We start from the raw sequence: 21,882 nt of genomic DNA, 5'->3' as shown, positions 1-21,882 counted from the left end.
CTTTATTTTCTGTTTAATAAACTTGGAGAATAAAGAAAACTATTCTCAACTTTTTGTCCTGTTAAAATTAGAGGATTGGGTTTTATAGACTTCCTGATAGTTTTCACCCTCTCAATTCTGGGTGAAGACCGTTATCTCCTGGGGGGTTTCTTCCCTAGCCTACCTTTTTTAGTTCTTCTTTTCTCTCCCTCATGAATATAATATTAGGGGGCAAGTGTGGTGGTGGGGGTGAAGAGATGACTCAGCAGTTAAGATAAGAGCATTTGTTACTTTTGTAGAGGACGCAGGTTCACTTCCCAATACACACATGGCAGCTCACTTCTGTCCGGTTTCAAGAGATCAGAGATGCCCTCTCTGGCTTCTATGTAAGATACCAGGCATGCACAAGGTACACAAACTTGCAGACAAAACACTCATACACATAAAATAAAAATAAGTAAATATTTTTTAAAGGAATATAAGAATTGAATCTGAGACTAGTAAATATTTTTCATAAGAAACTCATGTTTCTAAAGCATACCATAAGGGGTTGTAGATTGCATTATTTTAAGATAATAGTTACCTAAGCAATCTACAAATGTATTAATGCCATGGTTCTTCCTCAACTTTAGTTTGGTTAAAAGTCTGAATTCCACACGACATTCCCAGAGGTACTTGGTTCCCAAATGGACTAATAAACAAGAAATTTTGAAATACTGTGGAACTTGGGTCGCTTTGGTTGTGCTTTTAGAGAAATTTCCAAATATTTTTCCTAACCATCTTCCAGGATTATTCCCTCTGGATCAGTGGACCTTTAAAATCAGTTAGGGAATCTAGGTCTCTGGTAGAGTGCTAGCCTAATGTGCACAAGATCCTGGGTTCAATTCCCAGTACCACACAGAAAGAAATGAAAGAAAAACTGCCATGGCCTAGAATGGCTACTCAGCTGGTAAAGTGCTTGCCGCACAAACATGAGGATCTGAGTTTGGATCTCTAGCACTCTCCTCTAATGTCTGCTGGGGAGGCAGAGGTAGGAGAGTCCTGGAATCGGTGAGCTCCGGGTTCAGTGAGAGGCTTGGCTAGGGTAGAGGTGGAGTAATGAGGAGAACCTCTGATGTCATTGCCCTTGCCTCGACACAGTGTATTACAGCACACAAGGTAAAATCTAATCCTGCTTCATTACCGGGCATATATTACTCTTTTATGTATATTTTCCTATAGTGTAGCACAGGAAAGGATCTTGACTGTAGTTTGCTATTTCTGCCATGAAATACTTGCTAATAGTTTGATAACCTTTTTCTGCCCCTTTATTTTATGGATAGAATTGTTTTTTAGAATGCTAGCCACATGTGGTGGCACAGGCTTTTTAAGCACTCAGGTGGTAGGTTAGGCAGATTTCTGTGAATTTGAGGACAGCCAGAGCTATGTAATAAAGAGGCCCTTTCTCAAAAAAAGTGTGTGTTAGAGAGAGAGAATATATTAAATGTGTGTTTAAAAAACATCTGGTAATTACTTCCCTTCTCAAGACTTTGGAAAGAACCAGAACTTCATGCTTGAGTGATTTTCTTTTTTTTATTTTTTAGTATTGTAGTGTATTAAGTAATAGTTATATCCCATGCCCAGTTCAGCATAGAGAAACTAAGTTAATGCCAGGCATAATAGCACATGCTTTTAATCGCAGCTTTGGGACACTGAGGCAGGAGGAGCAGGAATTCTGTCTCCACCTCAAAACAACAAGAAAACCAAAGTGACCGAATTTAAGCTATTGTAAGATTTTAGGAGAATTTATGCCATATTTGAAATATTTTCAATTTGTTTCATACCAGCTTTTCCTAGGCCAGCAGAGGGTAATAAAAACGTGGTTTGTGGGAAATTCAATTTATAATTTTCTGTTCATAATTTAGTATAGAAAATGACTAATTTCTGTTTTGGAACAGTATTCAGAATGAAGGAGCCTCTTTATTTAGGTCTTTATCATAGTGAGAGCTTCTTTTCTTAGTTTTGTGGTGGTTTTTTTGTGTGTGTGTTTTTGTTTTTGTTTTTTTTTTTCAGATAGGGTTCACAGTGTAACCCTTGCTGTCCTAGAACTCAATCTGTTGGCCAGGCTGGCCTCAACCTTAGAGATCTGCCTGCTGCTTCCTGAGTTCTGAGATTAAAGCATGTGCCACCACTACCTAGCTATTATAGTGTGTTTAGGATATATCTAAATTGATTGCTGTTGAACTTTATTTTATAGTAAAAATCTCTGATGCAGAGAATTTTTGATAATAGGGTTTCTATTTTTAAGTGTGTATAGGTATTATGTCTACACTACAGAGTTCTGCACAATTGTGAGCCTTGGTGTGGGTGCTGGGAATTGAACGCAGGTCCTCTGGAAGAGCAGCCAATAAATACTCTTAACTCTGAGCCATTTCTGCAAAACCATGTGTTGTTTTTGTTTTCTTTAAAAGGTATAAGTAAACAGTTTTTCTATTTAGAAATAGAATGGATATCTGTGAGCACTCAACCAAAAGCCACTGAAGTTCCTACGGCTGCCTCGTTCCCTCTGTTAAGCATTCAAATGTTATTTTTACTTCTGATAGATCTGTAAATTTTCTGGTAACTGAGCTTTCCCCTTTAAATTTTCTGTAATGTGTTGATACCAGCAGTCTTAAGAGCACATTATATAAGGTATGGCTACTTACTCTTTCTCTATGAGAAACCTAACCCAAATTGAGTGACTTACAGATGAACATACATTGTGCCCCTCTAGGTCTTCCTGTCATTCTGTCTGCTAAAAAGAGTTGAGGTAAAAAAAAAAAAAAATCTGCATCTCAGCCAGAATCAAATAATTCTTTTCACTGACTTTTACCTTTTTGTGCAGCAAATATTTGAAGTTTTATACTGTTTAAAGTAAGATCTAGCATGATGTGAGATGTATGTACCCTCAAGAAGTTTACAGTCAAGTGGAGAAATAAGATCAGTGTTTTCAATGGAGAAAATCCTCCTGTAGTATAAGGATATGGGCACAGTCTACATTTACTATAGGATTAGACATCAGCTTTCTTGCTCATGACATTGTCATCTGACATTTGTTCCTATTGAATTCACTAGACTGGGTCTAGCACAACCTTCTCGTTCTGTGTTTAGTACTTAGCTCCCTATTATATGGTAGCAGGTTGAAGCAATGTATGAAGCACTTGGTATGAGTTGTGTGTGCGTGTCATTTGCATTTATTGGAATACTGGAAATGATATAAACCAAGTGATTTGGTTTTCTCCTCCGGCAGTGGCTGTCTTCAATGGACACCAGAATTCTACCTTTTATGTAAAATCAAGTCTTAGTCCAGATGACCAGTTTTTAATCAGTGGTTCGAGTGATGAAGCTGCCTACATTTGGAAGGTAAGCTGTCAAATATCCACAGATAGATGCTTTTGTCCAGTATGAGGTGTACTTAGTACAAGCACACACTGCTGACTTTCTGCACCAACTGTTCGCAAGGTCATTTCTTGCTTTGTGCTTCCTTTTCTGAATATCATTTATTTCAAAAATGGCATTCTGTGTCCTGCTGTAGCACGATTAATAAAAACTCAGAGACAGATATTGGGGTTCAACCTGAAGGCCAGAAAAGCAAAGCAGCCAGTTATTGGCTCTTACCTCAACCTTAGTCTGAAATGGCGATCCTGCCTCCAGGAAACCTCAGAATGAGATGGAGACTGAGAGCTGTCTCCTCCTGTCTTGTATTCCTCTCTAGTTCTGGGATTAAGGATATGCACCCCTACCACCTGGTTTCTATGGCAAGCTAGTGTGGCTACTGGAATTAAAGGTGTGTGTTATTGCTGCCTGGTCTGTAAGGCTGACCAGTGTGGCTGTTTTACTTTTCTGATCTTCGGGTAAGCTTTATTTATTAAAATACAAATGAAAGATCACTAAATCCTGCTTCACAGAAAGCATTACGTACAACTGCCCGTTCTGCTCTATCTTATCAGACTTTCTTAAGTGTCACATCCCATGCTCCGACTTCCATAGAGCTGCCTGCAGAACAGTTGCTCAAAACTTTTGGTATAATAACTGCTTTTCTTACTCCTTTTTCTTATAGCAATATCTGGCCCTTGGGCCATTAAGCATGTTCAATGTTTGTTGACTGAGGTTTCTGTCCCACCTGGTCCTGCAGTCATTCAGTCCCAAAGAAACACACAGAGGCCTACATTAATCATAAACTGGTTGGCCTAGTAGCTCAGGCTTCTTATTAACTCTTATAACTTACATCAGCCCATAAGTCTTGTCTGTGTTAGCCACATGGCTTGGTGCCTTTCTCGGTGAGGCAGTCACATCTTGCTTGCTGTGTCTGGCTTCCTCTCTGGGCTATGACTGCAGACTGAGTCTTTACTCTCCCCAGAATTCTCATTGTTCTGCCTATACTTACTGCCTAGCTACTGGCCAATCAGTGTTTATTTAAAATACAAGTGACAGGGTACAGACCATTGTCCCACAGCAAATGTTTAGCAGATATTTTAAGGCAATTCATTTTCTGTTGTTTTTTTTTCTTTTAATTTATTTATTATGTATACAACATTCTGCCTCTGTGTATTCCCACATGCCAGAAGAGGGCACCAGATCTCATTACAGATGGTTGGGAGCCACCATGTGGTTACTGGGAATTGAACTCATGACATCTGGAAGAGCAGACAGTGCTCTTAACCACTGAGCTATCTCTCCAGTCCCCTCATTTTCTTATTTTATAGAGTGTCCATTACTGTTTAAGTCATTGTGTTCATCTTAAAAACCATATTTTATATATTCATATTCTAAAACAATCTTCCATAAGCCAAGAAGCTTAGATGATGTTAATAGAAAATTCCTGGGGAAAGTGCAAACTAACGACTCTTAGTCTGGAGCTGGAAAGTGACTGCTCCCCACTGACAGCGTTTAGTGACATCTTCCCAGTGCTCCCAAGGTGAGATGCCATTCTAGCCGAGACACCTGTGCTGGGCTCCTCTCTAATACGCATATTTCTTATTGGAGTTTTAAATGAGAATTTTCTTATGAGTAAATACTTGAGATATATATATATATATATAAGTACGTATCTTACAAAAATAGTTTTTACCTGTTTTCTTTACTCTTTTTAAATGTCTCTGTGTAGTACTAGTTACAATTGCTTCTCTCTTGTTTGTATTTAAAATTTTGAGTTTCAAAGTTTTAAGTCTTTGTGCTTTCTGTTTTTTCCTCACTGTTTTACTACTTTTATTTCTCTAACTCCCTACTTTGTTTCAGAATTTTACTCATTCCACAAGCCTGTCATTTTGGGTTTCTTTTTTGCAAGAAAACAACTGAAATTTTAGATGTATCAGATAACATAATAAAATGGCTAGTTCCATAAAGTACACATGATTATGTATGTAACTAAATATATACATTTAAATCTTTTGGCCAGTTCTTAAAATTTCTCTAGCACGGGGTCCTTTTAAAATGGGAATCTAGGGGCTGCACACTAGGTACTTGATTGAGTTTCTAACCTATTCTGACTAGAGATCCCATCTATGGCCACCACACATGGTTGACCCTAACTGAATTCCCAGGCTTGGTTCCGTGTCACCACTGAGTGACGTGGTTCAGACAGGATGTCCTCTTGCCTGTCTGCACATAGCTCAGTGTGCAGGCCCTGATATTTGAGATCTTGGCAAGCTTACTGCTGTTAAAATTGAATTTGCCCAGTGAGATGTCGTTTCTCTTTTCTCTTATTAAAGGAGGAGGAGTTTAAACAGGAGTCCATGCAGGCTGAGTGTCCAGACCGCTGAGGTGTCTTGTGACTCTGCTTCATGTCTAATGGGTTAACTTGGGCTTTCATATTGCATCTGTTCTGTGCTGAAGCCTGCCCATAAGGAAAGAATAAGGAAGGAGTTTGTATCTTCCAGCAAAAGAGGACGGCCTTTGTAGATGCCTCACGCCACATTATCATCTGTGGAAACACACAAACATTGAGCATTCTGCTTCTTAGTTTCTTCCTGTCCCTTGTCCCAACCTGTACCTCCACCCCCGCTTCCCCTGTCTGTCCCTGGTTCATCCACTGAATAGTACTGAAGTGGTTATAAATAAACTGATTTGGCACGGCCATTCTGCCGCTGACCAGTGGAACACTGAGCCTGACACTTTAGGAAGTGTAAATGATCTCATGGCAAAAATAAAGATTAGATTTGGTTTCCAATTGGGCAGAGTAAGGAGATTTTGTGAGGGAAAGTGCTGATGGATTTTTTGTATGCCTAAGTACTCAAAGTGCTCTATGAGTTCTTAAGGTTAGAGCCATTTGCTTCGAGAGGTGTCTCATAATTTTAACTTTGGGGTTCCTATGCCTTAAGCATTCTACAAAAGGTAGAATATGTAAAAGAGGACAGTTTTCTGTATTGACCACCCCAAAATGTTTAGGTTATTTTTTTAAATAAGTTTCCTTACTACTCAAAATGGAAGCTTTTTAAAAATTAAATGAAATAATTATAGTAATGGTTTTTAAAGTAAATTGAAGTTTAAAAGTTACTGGAGTTAAAGTGAATTCAAAGCCATCTGAATTTCACAAGGGAAAAATTCATCTTACTTAAAGTAGTCAAAGAGCAAGTATTGTACCTAAGATAGTCCTGAGCTATCGAAGCTCTTGTCATCCAAGTTCACAAAGTTTACCACTTCTGTCCCTTCTCCTTTTTATTAAAAGAGAATTTAGAGGTCGGGTATAGTTGTGCACACCTGTAATTGCAGCACCCAGGAATTAGACACAGGAGAATTTTGAGTTTGAGGAGAGCTTGGGCAGGGCAAGACTATTTACAAGAAAATACAAAGACGGATTTAAGAGTTGAAAGTATAGAACAGTGTTAGAATGCTTGCCTAGCATGAATGTGACACTGTGTTTGGTTCCCTAGCATCACCAAATAATATTAAAGTGTACACTTCAGTATACACACTGTTGGGCAACCTTTTGCACTAATTCCTGAATGTCACACAGGAAGAAACCACATTATCCTGTAAGTCTGTCTTCATAGTCACTCCTTAACAATTGCCACATTGTATATTCTTTATCTCTCCTCTCTAGATTTTTGTGTATTTGAAACATTTTATATAAACTGTGTCACATAATATATGGCATTTGGTGTTTGACCTTAATTTAGCATATTTTTCAGGTTCAGACATATTGCACAATACTTCATTTCTTTCAAGTGCTGAAGAATATTCTACTTTATAGGCAAGCCATATTTTATCTGCTTACCATTTGGTGGTCATTTTAGATGTTCAGAGTTTTTCACTCTGCTATTTAAACTCTGCTGTCACCATTTGTATGTTTTTACTTGCATGTATTTTCTATTCTCTGAGGAGGTGTATGTCAAAGAATAGAGTTAGTAAACCATATGATACTAAAAGTACATGTCTGATTTTTTTTTTAGGCCCTTCCATCTATTTTTTTATATGTAAAGTACCTGGTTTATGTATTCAATGAATAAATGCCAACTTTATTACTATTAATATTGCTTCTTTAGGAAGTTTTTACAAGGATTTTTTTTCTTTGAGGCCCTGTAGACAGAACTAGGTACATGCTGTTGGCAGGCACTTGGTTTTTCTTAACTTTAATATTTTGTATATACAGTTAGATTCTCCTCAGTGCTGTGATGGAGAAGCTAAGGAATAGGTGGGGTCATAGGATGGCAAGAAGAAGTAATATTCACCAGAGATGTCCACAGACGAGGATTTCCCTCCCTTTAATCTGTTTGAATCTTGAGTAAACAGAAACTTAGGGGACTAGGGTCTTCAGAAAGGAAGGAAAAATTCTGACTGCTGCGACAGTAAGAAACTATCTTTTACAGTCCTTTCTAAAGTATATTTTTCTTTGAGTGAATGAATTATAGTCTATGGTATTGTAGAACTTGGCAATAATATCCATGCAGGTTGAGGGAAAGCTGCCTTATCTGTTAATACATTAAACTTTAACTTAACGAGGCAGACTGAATTCTGTCCTTTGTTTTTGCCATTTTAACCATTGCACATTTGCCAGGTAGCAAAGATAAGGAGTAGTAATGATTGAGTTAGATAACCCCATGAATCAGTATCAAGTCTCTTAGCTGTAATTTGAGAAACCTGTTAAGCTGACTTAGTCACTGTCACAAATATTCTTTCTAAAGTTGCCTCCACTTCATGCAAATGATCTATGATTCAGAGCCTTGGGAAAATAGAGAATGCATTCTCTAAGGTCCTTGTTCTCCAAATACATGTACTAATAATAGCAATGTGAGCTTGTCCTCTAGTCCTGTGTGCTTTGAAAGGTATTGATAGCTCTGGAATGAGTCGGCTGTACAGTGCTATCAAGTGCCTATCACTGGAAGCATCCAGTGATAGGATTCTTGGTGATGTGTACAGTCTGACCTCTCAGTACATTAAAGACATTATTAAATTGTCCTTCAAACAAATTGACCGAAAAGTTTGAATGAAAAATTAAAAATTATGGCTTACATCTTCAAATTGAAGGTTGTCACATTCAAAATGAAGGATGAAATTTTGGATTTTGTCATAGTAAGTATGTCTTGCCTTGGGGACAAACTGGCCTCTTATTCTAAAAGAGCTGTTTGCCTGTTTCAGGTACCTTCAGGACTCAGTTGATTTAATATTCCTCCAAGTGGCTGACTATAGAAGATCTAAACATGTCTATGTGGTGTATAAACAGGACTGGGTTGAAGAGCAATACCTGGAACTGAATCTTGGCCCAGAAAGCCCAGTGGCTGAGGGACAGTGCCAGAATTGCATTTTAGTTGAAATAAGAGCTGTCCTGTGTTTGGACCCATAGTCTTGATTGAGTTTGACTGTTGAACTCGACAGCTCCCCTGTTATTGACAACCCTAAAGCCCTGAGACATAGTTAAAGAGGTCCTGACTGCTTTGGGGACTAACACTGTTGTGCTGACATGTTCTTTCTGGTTTGGCCAGGTTTCCATGCCCTGGCATCCTCCTACTGTACTCCTGGGTCATTCTCAAGAGGTCACGTCTGTGTGCTGGTGTCCGTCGGACTTCACCAAGGTCTGTGCGTGCTAGGTTTGTGTATTTTCCCTAGGTTTATTTGAAAATGATACAGACTTTTATGTGTAGTCATTTAAAAGAATCCAGGACATGTATCTCTTTCTCAACACACACACACACACACTTTTCCCCTGCTTTTTTCACCAGTACGAGGAATTATTATATACTAAAGAAGTAAAGTTGGACTTACAGTTCACTAAGTCATTCTTTTTCTTTATATAGAATGAAATTTTGAACTGAAGATTCATTTTAAAATCTGAAATGAAGGTCTAGGGAGGTGGCTCAGCTTAAAGAGAACCTGAGTTTGGTTCCTGGCATCCACATGAACATCAGGTGACTACTAGTAGTCCAGCTCCAGGGGGAACCAATGCGTCTGTCCTCCATGTGTGCCTGTTCTCACAAGCGCAGATACACACACAGCTTAAACTAGAATAACACCAGAAATAGAAGCCATGTCTGTATATGGAAAGTTTTGTTGCTTGTCTTGTTCTTGACTTTAGGTGTTTTCTAGTCTTCCAGAGACTTTATGTCTAGTGCACTGGCGTACTGTTGGCATTCAGAACTCCTGGGTTGCTCCTAGGACTTGCTTGTTTGTATCCCTACTGCATTTCTTTGGTTAGCTTCAGGAAAGCTCTTTTTTATAAGCATACACAAGAACAGATTTCACTGTGATGCTTTCATGTACTTAGAGCCTTGTTCTTGCTCATACAGACCTTTCTTAAACTTATTGCTTTAGGTGTCAATTAATATTCTGACATTCTCTTCAAAATCCCATGTAATTTCTAACGGAATGCCTGCTTTTTACATGGGTTATCAGATAAACCATTGTATTTTGTTTGTTTATGTTTGGGTTTTTTTTTCTTTCAGTTTTGTGGATTTTTGTTCAGAGAGAACATCTTGCTGCTATATAGCTCAGAGCTTTGAACGCTGTCTTCCTGCCCTGCCCCAGTCTCCCAGGTGCTAGGACTACAGATGTGCATCATTGTGCTCAGCTTTTAAGGGTTTCTAAATAAGATAAAGAATGTAAAGGAAGCCGGGCTGTGATGGCGCACGCCTTTAATCCCAACACTTAGAGGTTCAAAGCCAGCCTGGTCTACAAAGTGAGTTCTAGGACAGCAGGACTGTTAGACAGAAAAACCCTGTCTCAAAAAACAAAGACGATGTGAAGGCCCATATATATTAAAGATGCCTATAAATGCAATTATTGTCACTGTAGCACTTGTGGCATTCCATTATTTTTCGTTGAGAAGTGAAATGTGTGTGTGTCATCTTTTGGCCTCCCAGTAAGGGAAGGAAAATGTTGCCTGTCTCTTGGGGGCCACGACTTAAAAGAACATGTGTTCTTTTTTCCTCTGTGTTAGTGACTGAAATAGAGAAATGATATAAACAAATGCTGGGGAACAGCTCTGGCAGCAGTGGCCATTTGCCTCTAGCTCTTCAAGCTGGACTTTCTCTGCCATAAAAGGCTCGGGACCAAGATCAGGAATAGTTGGATATTTTTAAAGGGGCAAAGGTTATTTTTAACTTCTTTCAGCCTAGTGAACTTTTGTTTTCCTGCATTTCTCCTTTACCTATCTGAGAAAGCATCTCAGAGGTTTGGGTTTACTGTACTCTTCTTGCGGCCTGCTAGAGTCACAAGTTAAGTCTGATCTGGGAAATGTTCTCATTGCTTTAACAATAAGATAAGCACGCAGAATTTAGAAGAAAATTGTAGAAATTAAATAGTGATGATATGTACTAATTGATCATTTCACAGAAAGAATAAAAGGAAATCTTAATTACATATGGTTATATAAAGAATGTTAAAGACATGAATTGCCTGGCTTCTTGAGAGACCAAAAGGAAAATGAGCCTACTGACAGTGTACTTGAGAGCCTGTAGAGGACACAGGCTCAGCACCCAGCACACAGCCATCTTCATTTCCATAGGATAGGATGCTGTTTTCTGGGCTCTGCTGACACATGTGTACAGGCAGAGCACACATAAAAAGACAAATCTTTTTAAAAATGAATTACTGCTAATAAGTTTCTCAGTGGAAAAATATATTTTAAAAAGAAACTGAAATTTGCATCGTTGTGAAGCTGGTGTGATTCTCTGAAACAAGGGGTGTTGTCTGTGCTGTGTCGCAGCAGACGAAATAAGTGGTCGTTTATGATCCCTTCCTTAGGGCACAACTGCTTTAGATTTTGTTCTTGATCTTTGAAACGTCATCATTCTTCTATTGGCTCTTAGATTGCTACCTGCTCTGATGATAATACACTGAAAATCTGGCGCTTGAATAGAGGTCTGGAAGAGAAACCCGGAGGCGATAAACATTCCATGGTGGGCTGGACCTCTCAGAAGAAAAGAGAGACGAAAGCTGGCCTAGGTAAGGGTAGCATGCATTTTCCAAGGTTTCTTGGTTTTCTTAGTTGAGTTATACTGAGTGCTATGGGAGGCTAGATTTGCCCTTGTTTTGTGGTATTTTTAAAGGAAAGTACCACCCTGGCATTTCTTAGAGAGAATTGCCCTGTTTTGTTCATCATCTGTGGAAGGTCTCGTGTATAGTAACGGGTTTAGTCAGCAGATAGTCATGGGCTGTGCACTCTTCCTAGTTTTGTTAGCAATGAGGCACAAACATCTTACTCGTGGGTGGCGATAAGTAAAGGAGAAGAATGGAAATGTGCTGTCAGTGTCTCTGTGATCGCGTGGCCTCACTTAGGGGGCAGGAGTGCACCTGGCATGTTCTCGGACTCTAGAGGGGTAATGCTGGCACAGAAGCGTGAGGGACAGCGGGAAAGTTCCTGCCTGATGCTGAAGTCATCAAACTTGCACATGCCTTACTCCCAACACTCAGGAAAAGTGTGGGTTTGAGGCTGGTGTGACCTTGTCTCAAGAACAAAAGGCAAAGCATAGAAGAATCTATTTAACAATATTTATAAGAACCCACAGAATATGCCAAAGGATAACATGTACAGTTTAAGGGGGAATTTTTAAGGATGGTTTTGAGGGCTTTTACTTCAGGCTACTGTCCTAATCTAGATAAGATTTAGGAAGGAAGATTCAGATTCCTTCCTAAATTGCTACAGATTTAGGAAGGAAGCTAGAGTTTGATTTTAATGTACCATGACATTGTTTTACATCCAAAGGGTGTCAAGGAGACAGTTTTAATTCTGCAATTTAGGATGGGGGTGGTAAATTTGGGGTAACTTGTGATAACAGCTGTAGCTAGAAAAGCAAATAGAGCAAGGAAGGACCTGAGCTATTAGACACCAGCGTTTCTTTAGAGGAGGTGGTGCTACAGACTATTGGACAGACATTGCCCGAGCAGGAGACCCAGCAGAGTGTTATGCTAGAAACAGGGTAAACTAAGGAAATGATGGGCGTGGCTTTGACCAGATGATTCCAACATTAAAAAAAAAAAAAGACCTATGAGCTTACCTTTGCTTTTGCAGTTTGGAGCTTATGGAACAAACAACCTTGCTGGAGGGATGATGGCCTATGATGGCCTACCTGGTCTATCAGGACAGTGGGGAAAGATCTTGAGACTGATTGCCACCCTTTAATTGAGGGGTTTATTACAAAGGAAAGGAGAGCAGCTCAGGAGAAGATGATGTTTGATTGGGTGGAATCAAATGAGAGTTGCTGACGGTTCCACCCTGTAAAGTGCTCAAGTGCTCTCCTTCCAGTCGTCGAGCAGTGTAGACATGGACTGCTCTGCTGTGCTGCCTCCTTTAGGACGCCACATAGCAAGTGCAGTTCAGTTGAACCAGCCTTCAGTCCTTGGGTGATGGTGACATTAGTCCAAAGAGGATTGCCGAGTAACAACCTGATCTAAGTGCCAATGGCTGGTACGCTTGCCATTTGGCCCTTACGCCTGCTTCCAGAATAGACTGGCTGCTGTTGATCACACTACCATTTTTGAGAATGCTGTCTTTTTTAATGCTATCTGCAAAGGCATAAACTTCTTCCCTCTGACCTACTTTGTCTATTGCTTACTGTTGTGTAACTGTACTCTAGTTGGAGATCTCACAGCACTGTTGAGGTTCTCAGTCTTGGGTAAGCATCAGAACCACTTGTGGAGCTTTTGAAAAATGTATACATTGTGAGTCATGGATTTTGTGAGTTTTGTGTAGAGGTCAAGTGTTTGTGTTTTCGTAAAGCTCTGGGTAAGTCTGTTATACAGCCAAAATTGAGACACTGGTCTAGGCATTGAGTGACAGGATGATTATCCTAATTGCCAAGGTAACTTTCACTTGTTCAAGCTCAGGTGTTGTCGTTTGGTTAGACAGCAGGATAGTCACTGTCAGTTTCCTAGTGCTTCTCTCACTGCCTTATTGTTGACAGCCATGAAGTTCCACGTTGTCTAATAATTCCTTACTAAACACTAAATCCTCACACACACCCCCTGGGCTCACTAGCTAGCTTAGGAAGCAGGTGCAAAACAATATAGTGACTACTGTAACCATTTCTCCTGGCCATACTAGTGAAGGGCTCTGAGAACCCTTGTCTTCTGTGACAGGATAGCTGGGTTAGGAAGAGTCTGTGAATATGGGGCTACTGGATCCTTCAAACATGGGGATTTTTGCCTAACACGAAAGAGGCCAAAAGAACACATGAACTGAGACAGGGGTGGAGTAGTGCACAGCCTGTTGAGAAAAGCGGTGCATCCTCCCTATTGCAGAGCCTAAAGTAGTATGTGTAGGAATGACTCTGACCTCTTACTGGCTGACTCTTACATCTCAGTTTAACCCATTTCTATTAATCTGTGTATCGCCACGTGACAGTGGCTTACCGGGAAGGGTTCGGCATGTCTGTCTCTGGCAGCTCCATGGTGTTTCTCTCCGCCTTCCTTCTCCCAGCATTCAGTTTTGTCTTCCCCACCTACCTAAGTTCTGCTCTATCAACAGGCCAGGGCAGTTTCTTTATTCATTAACCAATAAAAGCAGCACATGGACAGAAGGACCTCCCACACCACTTGCAAACACTGAAACTGTTCGGAGTGGTCTGCTGGTGCTTTAATGATTTTATCTTTCCTGGGTTTTGCAAGTGTGTGTTTTACTTCAGGGTGTTTGGGGAGCAGTCAGTTAGAAAAGGCGTAGGAAAAATGCTGGGAGGGTGTGGTGGAGATGGGATGATTTTTAGGGACATGATTTCCCTGGGTGAGCATCCAAGGCCTGTGCATCATTTTCTTTCTGATTTTCATGCTTCTCTTCATTTTCAGTAATGGTATTGAATAGCCAGAGTACTCCTGCCAAAGCCCCCAGAGCCAAGAGCAGTCCGTCCATTTCCTCTCCATCAGCAGCAGCTTGTACTCCAAGCTGTACTGGAGACCTCCCTCTTCCTTCAAATACCCCCACATTCCCAGTCAAAACTACCCCTGCCAAGACCCGGTCTCCAGTTGGCAGAAGAGGCTCCACCTCTTCTGTGTCTCCCAAGCCCCTCTCATCTTTCAAGATGTCTCTTAGAAACTGGGTGACCCGAACACCTTCCTCGTCACCTCCCGTCACTCCACCTGCTTCTGAGACAAAGATCTCATCTCCAAGAAAAGCCCTCATTCCTGTGAGCCAGAAGTCGTCCCAAGCAGATGCTTGCTGTGAATCTAGAAATAGAGTGAAGAGGCGTCTAGACTCGAGCGGTCTGGAGAGCGTGAAGCAGAAGTGTGTGAAGAGCTGCAGCTGTGTCACCGAGCTCGACGGCCAGGTGGAGAGCCTCCATCTGGATCTGTGCTGCTGCCTCTCCAGCAACCAGGACGCCCTCGGCAAGGACTCCACAGGCCCTGCCAAATCAAGCAAGATTGAAGGCACTGCTGCTGCAAGCATCTCGGAGCCTCCTTCGCCTGTCAGTCCTTATGCTTCAGAAGGCTGTGGAACACTGCCTCTTCCTCTGAGACCTTGTGGAGAAGGGTCTGAGATGGTGGGCAAGGAGAATAGCTCCCCAGAGAATAAGAACTGGTTGTTAGCCATGGCAGCCAAACGGAAGGCTGAGAATTCATCTCCACGAAGTCCATCATCCCTGACACCCAGTTCCAGGAGACAGAGTGGAAAGACATCACCAGGCCCGGTAAGCCTTCAGGGTGGGAGGATATATGTCCTATTTGAAGGGGGCCAAAGGCAGTTCTCAAGATGAACTTTGTGCTGAATTATTTGGCAGCCCTTTTACTCCATTAAACCCTTCATCTGCTCATACTCCTCGGTCTTTACTGCTTGATTCACTGAAGCCTTCTCACCATCCGGGGTGTCAGTTCAGAAATATCTCTCCTGGGATACAGCATGGCATCTCTTTTTTAAGTAAAGTTGTTTTTCTCAGGAAACTTGCCAATACCCATAAGTAGATTGTTCAGCTTGTAATGAATTTTATGATCAAAATGGAACTTAGGTATTTCAAAGCAATTAAATTACAGATTCCTTGATTTTTATGGCTTTTCCCCAAGTTTGTGATTGTCTTGCATACACTAATATCCTGAATACTTGTGTCTGCTCTCTTAACATTCAGCAATTCAGTATAATGTTACTGATCTTTTTAAGTCTCACTGACTGACATGACATTTAAATGGATGGTGTAGCAGAAATAAGTGAACCTTGCAAAGCATATGACTTAGAGTGGTGAAGAGGGAAGTGAGCATTGGGTGAGCCATGGACAGCAACAGAGGGACAGAGTGCTGTGTATCAGTGTGCAGTTACAGGAGGGGCGTTGACTAGCAAAGGAAGATGATGGGAACACAGCCCATAATTAAGGGCAGAACTTAGGTTTCCTTAGGCCAGTACTAGTAAGGTGAGTGTCCTGCCCCATTTGATGTCCTTAGCCTAGCCTGTGCTTCTAGGAAAGGCTACTTACTATGCAACCTGAAACAGTATTTTGCTGCAGAAAATGGGAGGTCAAACAAAGTTTCCTTCCCTCAAAAGTAGGAGTGCTCTGCACCTAGCCAAAAATTTGTCATCAGTGTCTCTCCCATGGTTTTCCCTGACCCTCATGACCAAGGGTGAGGTGAAAATTATTTTCACTAATAATATAAATCTCAAAGCTTTAAGAATGGTGTGCTAATCTTAATCTTTTTAAGTTTTGGGATTTGTTTTTACATTTTATTGACTTGCAGGTTGTCACTGTATAGTCTAGAGTAGATTTTAATTTGGGACTTTCCTGCCTTAGCCTCTCAGGTGCTGTGATTATGGGAGTGTGCTACCATATACAACTAATGTTTCTTTATCAGAACAATGCTGCTTTATTGGGAACCAATGGAGAAGCTATCTATCTGGCTTATCAGTGGAGGGGGCTGATTTTCTCAAGAGAATGGCAGCTATAACTGAGACACTTACTGAGATAATTTTGAACTTGGGAAGTCTCTAACTCTCCATTTTCTTCTAGGTCACCATTACTCCCAGCTCCATGAGGAAGATCTGTACGTACTTTCGTAGAAAGTCTCAAGATGACTTCTGTAGTCCTGAACACTCTACTGAATTATAGATTCTAATCTGAAAGTTCACTAAACTTGGGTCTACAACGATGGCGGTGAAAGCGACTTTATAATTCTGCTCTTTAAGAAAGTGGTCATCTTTTCATTTTGGAAATTTTAGCAGACTTAGGTCACACCCACCGTCTAGTGTACACAGCTTCCTGGGTGAGTGCTGTTTCCATTTCACGGGATGATTTGTCATCTGTAGCCTTTTCCGGCTGTCTGTGATGTTGACATCCAGCTTATGGAAGCAGAAAGCAAGGCTCGCCTCTAGTTATCCTGAAACTTCTGTTTAGTGGAGAGTGTTAGTCCAGCTCAGGGCCCACCTGTGAAGGCCAATCTGGAGACATCCTCTGCACAAGATGCCTTAAGTGAGCATGGTCCTATCTGAAATATATAATCTGTTCACTCTACTTTTGTGTGTTTTTCAAACTGTATAAAATGTGATATTCACGTAACTGCATTCATATTGCTTCCATGTTAATATACAGTATCTTGAGTTGAAGTCATGATGATTTTAAATACAGTGATAAATGTCAGCTAAGGGGAAAGTAGGAGAAAACAGAAAGCTGGACTGTTTCTGTGAAAGCTGTGGGGGTCCCGTGGTTTTTATTTTGTTTTAAACCAGATTTCTGTCATAGACCAGCATTGCTCTTGGGGTGGGGGTAGGGAGTTGTAAAGCGCTTCCTTGAGAGAGATGCTTTATAAAATCGGTCGTTATTCACTGAAACCAGGGCTGGCAGTTAGGGATGTAGAGGAGAGTTCTCAGTTCTCTGAGGTTTGTGACTTTTTAATGTCATCAGAATTTTAAGATAATTTCTTACTGGAATTTTTATAAAAGATGTTAGCTCTGAACTGAAAATCCAGAACCTGGAAAAATAAGTCTTGTGTTTTTGTTTTTTTTGGTTTTTTTTTGTTTTTTTTTTTGTTTGTTTGTTTTTTTCTCATTTTTACAGAAGGCTCTAGCTCTCTAGCAAAATGTCATAGCACTTTATCTAAACAGTTAGTGCAGAAGTTGTGTCAGATGACTCTAAATACTATGTGAGGTGCTTTAGCCCTTTTCCCTTAAAGGCTCCACATCGGCCCTCATGAATGAGCATCATTTATGTCCCCCTGTGAAGCCTTTTAGAAAGAAACTTTATGTTCACGGAAGGTGTCCCCTGGTTAGGAAAGAGGACTGGTTAAACTTCTATTTTTGTGATTTTTAAATCTTTTATTAAAACTTTAATTTGCCAGGCAGTGTTGGCGCACGCCTTTAATCCCAACACTTGGGAGGCAGAGGCAGGCAGATCTCTGAGTTCGAGGCCAGCCTGGTGTACAAAGCTAGTTCCAGGACAGCCAGGGCTATTTACACAGAGAACCCCTGTCTTGAAAAAATAAAAAATTAAAGGAAGTCAGATTACAGTCCAAAGCACACGTGTTGTAGCTTTAGCTGAGTGTTGAGGAATCTGCAGTGATGTTTGCTTGTTAACTGTTAAGCAATAGGGAGGTAGTTTTAATGATGCATCCCTGCTAATAATGTTGGATATCTCTTGCTTTGAAAGCCAGTAGTACACCGGGCGGTGGTGGCGCACGCCTTTAATCCCAGCACTCGGGAGGCAGAGGCAGGTGGATCTCTGTGAGTTCGAGACCAGCCTGGTCTACAAGAGCTAGTTCCAGGACAGGCTCCAAAACCACAGAGAAACCCTGCTCGAAAAACCAAAAAAAAAAAAAAAAAAAAAAAAAGACAGTAGTAGTCAGGAAAGCAGGTGGTTTGTTTCCGTGTCCGGCAGCGCCACAGAGTGAAGCTGGAGTCAGTGGCTGTCAGAAACTGCAGGCTCTGCTTGGGAAACTAGTACCACAAATGGGTGCCAAAAGTCACACGGAACAAATTAGTAATTATCCCTGCCTTTTTTTAGTATCGGACTTTGAGCTGACTAAATAATAAGCCTTGTATCTTGTCTGATGTCCTTTCCCAAGCCTTTTACATTGGCCAAGACACAATCTACACAAAAAGGAGTAATAATCTAGAGTCCCTTTGCTTGCTTGTGAAATAAAATCTGTTTGTTTGCTAAGATACAGTCTAATTCAAACTGAAAGGTTCTAATAAATGTTTTCCTCAGACTTGGACTTCTAAGATGGCTTGGGTTACTTAGTACACTGTTTTGAATAAGAATGGCCCCCATTAGTCTCCTGTGTGAATGCTTAGACATCAGGGAATGGGACTGTTTGAAAGGATTAGGAGGTGAGGCCTTGCTGGAGGAAGTATGTTACTGTGGGTGGGCTTTGAGGTTCCAAAAGCCTGTGTGAGGCCCAGTCTGGCTCTCCTCCCTTCTCCCCCTACCTTGGCCTGTATATCAGTAGCTCTCAGATCTCAGCTACTGTTCCAGCTCTTCTGCTTCCTGCCATGATAATGGACCAAGCCTCTGAAACTGTAAGCCCAGTTTATAAGAGTTGCCTTGGTCATGGTGTCTCTTGGCAGCAACAGAACAGTGTCCACAGCACTTGGTAAAAGAACATGGGTAAAGTAGTTCTTTGTCTGAATAAGTACTTTTGTCCCAAACTTGCCCATTTGGGTACATTCCAAGCAGTCTGGCTATGTTGATATTAATTTCTTTTGGCTTTTTTGTTTTGTTTTTCAAGACAGGGTTTCTCTGTGTAGCCTTGACTGACTGTACTGGAACTTGCTCTGTAGACCAGACTGACCTGGAACTCAGAGATCCACCTGCCTCTGCCTCCTGCGTGCTGGAATAAATAAAAGTATGTGCTACCACCTTCTGGTTTCTTTTGACTATTTCAAGACTTTTTGTGGCCATTGAATAATTAGTCTCTTGCAATATCTCTTAATGTGGGCTGCACATACTATTGATGAAAAAACTGTAACTGCCTTTGTGTTGAAAAAAAGGGGTCAGCCTACAACCTCTCTCCTATCCCTTAGCAAAACTGCACTAAGACTTTCAAATACATTGTGGAGAGGAGGTGTGTGTGTGTGTGTGTGTGTGTGTGTGTGTGTGTGTGTGTGTGTGTGTAAGAGTGTGTGTAAGAGAGAGAGAGAGAGAGAGCTAGTTTCAAGGACTGGTCTCTTCTCTATAAGAATTTAGAATTCAATTCCTTGCTGCTTATGGTACCTATAGTCCGAGTACCTGAAATGTTCCCGTTGACCTTGATGGTCAAGGCTGAGCTGTTAGCAGTGGAGCTGTAGTCCTGTTGAGGTGGGACTGGCGCTTAAACGGCAGGCCTAGCCGGGCACAGTGCCGCACACCTTTAATTCCCGCACTGGGGAGGCAGAAGCAAGCAGATCTGAGTCTGAGGCCAGCCTGGTCTTCAGAGTGAGTTCCAGGACAGCTAGGGCTGTTACACAGAGAAACCCTGTCTTGGAAAAACAAAAGAGATAAAGGGCAGGCCTAGTGTAAAGAAGTTTGGGAAGGGAGCATGCCCTTGAAGGAGACACTCAGATCCCAGGCCTTTCCTGTCTTCTGCTTCTTGGCTACCAGTGGCCCAGAAGAAGGCCAGGCGACCATGGCTGAAACCTCTGAAACTGAGTCAAACCTTTTCTCCTGTGGAAGTTGAAATGCCCTAAGTATTTTGTCACAGCAACAAAAGCTAATGTGGTTTTTTTTCTGCATGTTTTTATTATGTTCTTTATAACATGATCACTTCCTAGCTTGGAATCCAAACCCTGACTGTTGGCTCTGGGCTGTGTCCTGTCTCTATGGTGGGTTATATGGCTCTTAAGCATAAAGCTTTTAAGATGGTGCCTAGTGCACAATAGCAAACATTTACTGAACAGTTACTATCGCCATTATTCTCAAAAGGCAACAAGGGCAACTATTACTGCCCACATTTGATGGACAGTCCTGTCCTGTTAAGGCAGAATCAGCTGGGAAGCTGGTCTCAGTCCCAGATTCCCACACCCCCTCCAGTCAAAGAAGTGCACTCCACCCACCAGGTGCTTGAGGTCTTGGCTTTGTTGCACCACATTCACTTTGGGATTCCAGAGATTGCTGTGATTTTAAAAGGCAGCGTGAAGGCAGGGTGGTGGTGACTCACCTTTAATCCCAGCACTCGGGAGGCAGAAGCAGGCAGTTATTTGTGAGTTCTAGGCCAGCATGGTCTACAAGAGCTAGTTCCAGGACAGGCTCCAATACAGAGAAACTGTTTCAAAAAATCAACCAAACAAAAAGCGGTGTGAGAGAAAAAAAAGGCCATGCAACAGCTCACGTGTAGGGTTTTATTAGGGGCAAGGGGTGGGGGAGACTGGCCTCTGGGAACAGGAGCAGCAGAAGAGAAAAGAAAGACTAGACTACAGATCTATCAGGGAACAGCTCACTGTCTCTTTCCTGACTCAGCCTTCAGCTCTGCTCCCTGTTGCAGATGTGCCCACTGTAATGGATTAATAGAAGATGCTGTGGATCCTCAAGTGGCTGCAGTGGCAGAAACACGGCAGGTCTCCGAAGGCAGCTGGTCCCAGGCAGGGAGCCACACAGCGGGTGAGAGACAGAGACAGGGATAGGAAAGCCATGCAGAGTGAGGTTGAATGTTTATTTAGTGGGTTATGGAAGGGAAGGTGAGAAGGGGAAAGATTTTAAGACTATAGAAGGCAGCATGAGAGAAATTTGATAACTTGTATTTGTCCTCACACATTTATAACTTGCAGGTCTTGTATTTGTATTTATATTTTACTGAAATTGATTTGGTGAGGCTGTCCTTTTAAACTGACAAAACCTCTCAGCTGTCAAGCTCCATCAGAGATCTTTGAGAAGGATGAAATTTTACTTGAGTTACTGATTTAAAAACGACAGATAGCTTGGTTGGCACCTCCAGCTACTCCTCAAGGTCCTCTATGGTCACTGAAGGTTGTGTTTGCCTTTTGCTGTTTAGCGCAGGGCCTGCCAGGCTCCATAAGATCCTGTGGGCTAAGAAATCTGTAGGAAGACAAACCTAACTTGACCTGAGCAGTTAGACTGTCGATTCCAGTGATTCTGTGCACCGTCTGGTGATCTTCAGTTTATATGAAAGGCAGTTTTGTCCAGTGGTCAGTGATTCACAGTTGAAACAAATTGGGGATGGACATTGTTCTGTGCCCATTTGTCTTCTGTCTTCTTTGGAAGAAGTAGAGTGCTGCTGCTAGGAGCCAATCTGTCTCTTGTTGTTATGAAAAGTTTTTTAATAATTAAATATTTAAATGCCATATTCCCCAGATCTCTGAGCAGTGAAGGGCTGTTTGTCAGGTGTAATTACAGTATAGAATCTGCTTGGAGAGCTGGGTCTGAGCTTGACTGTGCTGGCTCTCAACAGGTAAGATTTACACTTATAAAGACAGAAGAAAAAACTGCTTGCAATAGGTTAATGGCAGAACTGACAATAGTAGAGAACAGCTTAATATATTTTTAAATCAGGGTTGGGTTAAAGTGCTGTATTGTTGTAAGAGATTTAAAAGTACATACCAATTTAAAACATGAA

At 41.4% G+C, this 21,882-nt stretch overlaps 1 protein-coding gene across 1 annotated transcript in view; it reads left to right on the top strand.

Moving 5' to 3' along the window:
* The window catches only part of Dtl (denticleless E3 ubiquitin protein ligase adapter), a 36,619-nt gene extending 17,427 nt beyond the window's left edge, over positions 1-19,192 (top strand). Inside the window, exons 11-15 of the mRNA XM_075989500.1 lie at positions 3,248-3,360; positions 8,919-9,008; positions 11,241-11,376; positions 14,212-15,050; positions 16,353-19,192. Of these exons, the coding sequence (XP_075845615.1) occupies positions 3,248-3,360; positions 8,919-9,008; positions 11,241-11,376; positions 14,212-15,050; positions 16,353-16,451 (1,277 nt within the window). The 3' untranslated portion in view covers positions 16,452-19,192. The remainder of the gene's footprint in view (positions 1-3,247; positions 3,361-8,918; positions 9,009-11,240; positions 11,377-14,211; positions 15,051-16,352) is intronic.
* The last annotated feature ends 2,690 nt before the right edge of the window (positions 19,193-21,882 follow it).

This window comes from Microtus pennsylvanicus, chromosome 10 (genome assembly GCF_037038515.1).
Source record: "Microtus pennsylvanicus isolate mMicPen1 chromosome 10, mMicPen1.hap1, whole genome shotgun sequence".
NCBI classification, from domain to species: domain Eukaryota; kingdom Metazoa; phylum Chordata; class Mammalia; order Rodentia; family Cricetidae; genus Microtus; species Microtus pennsylvanicus.
This window is presented reverse-complemented; position numbering and strand designations above follow the sequence as displayed.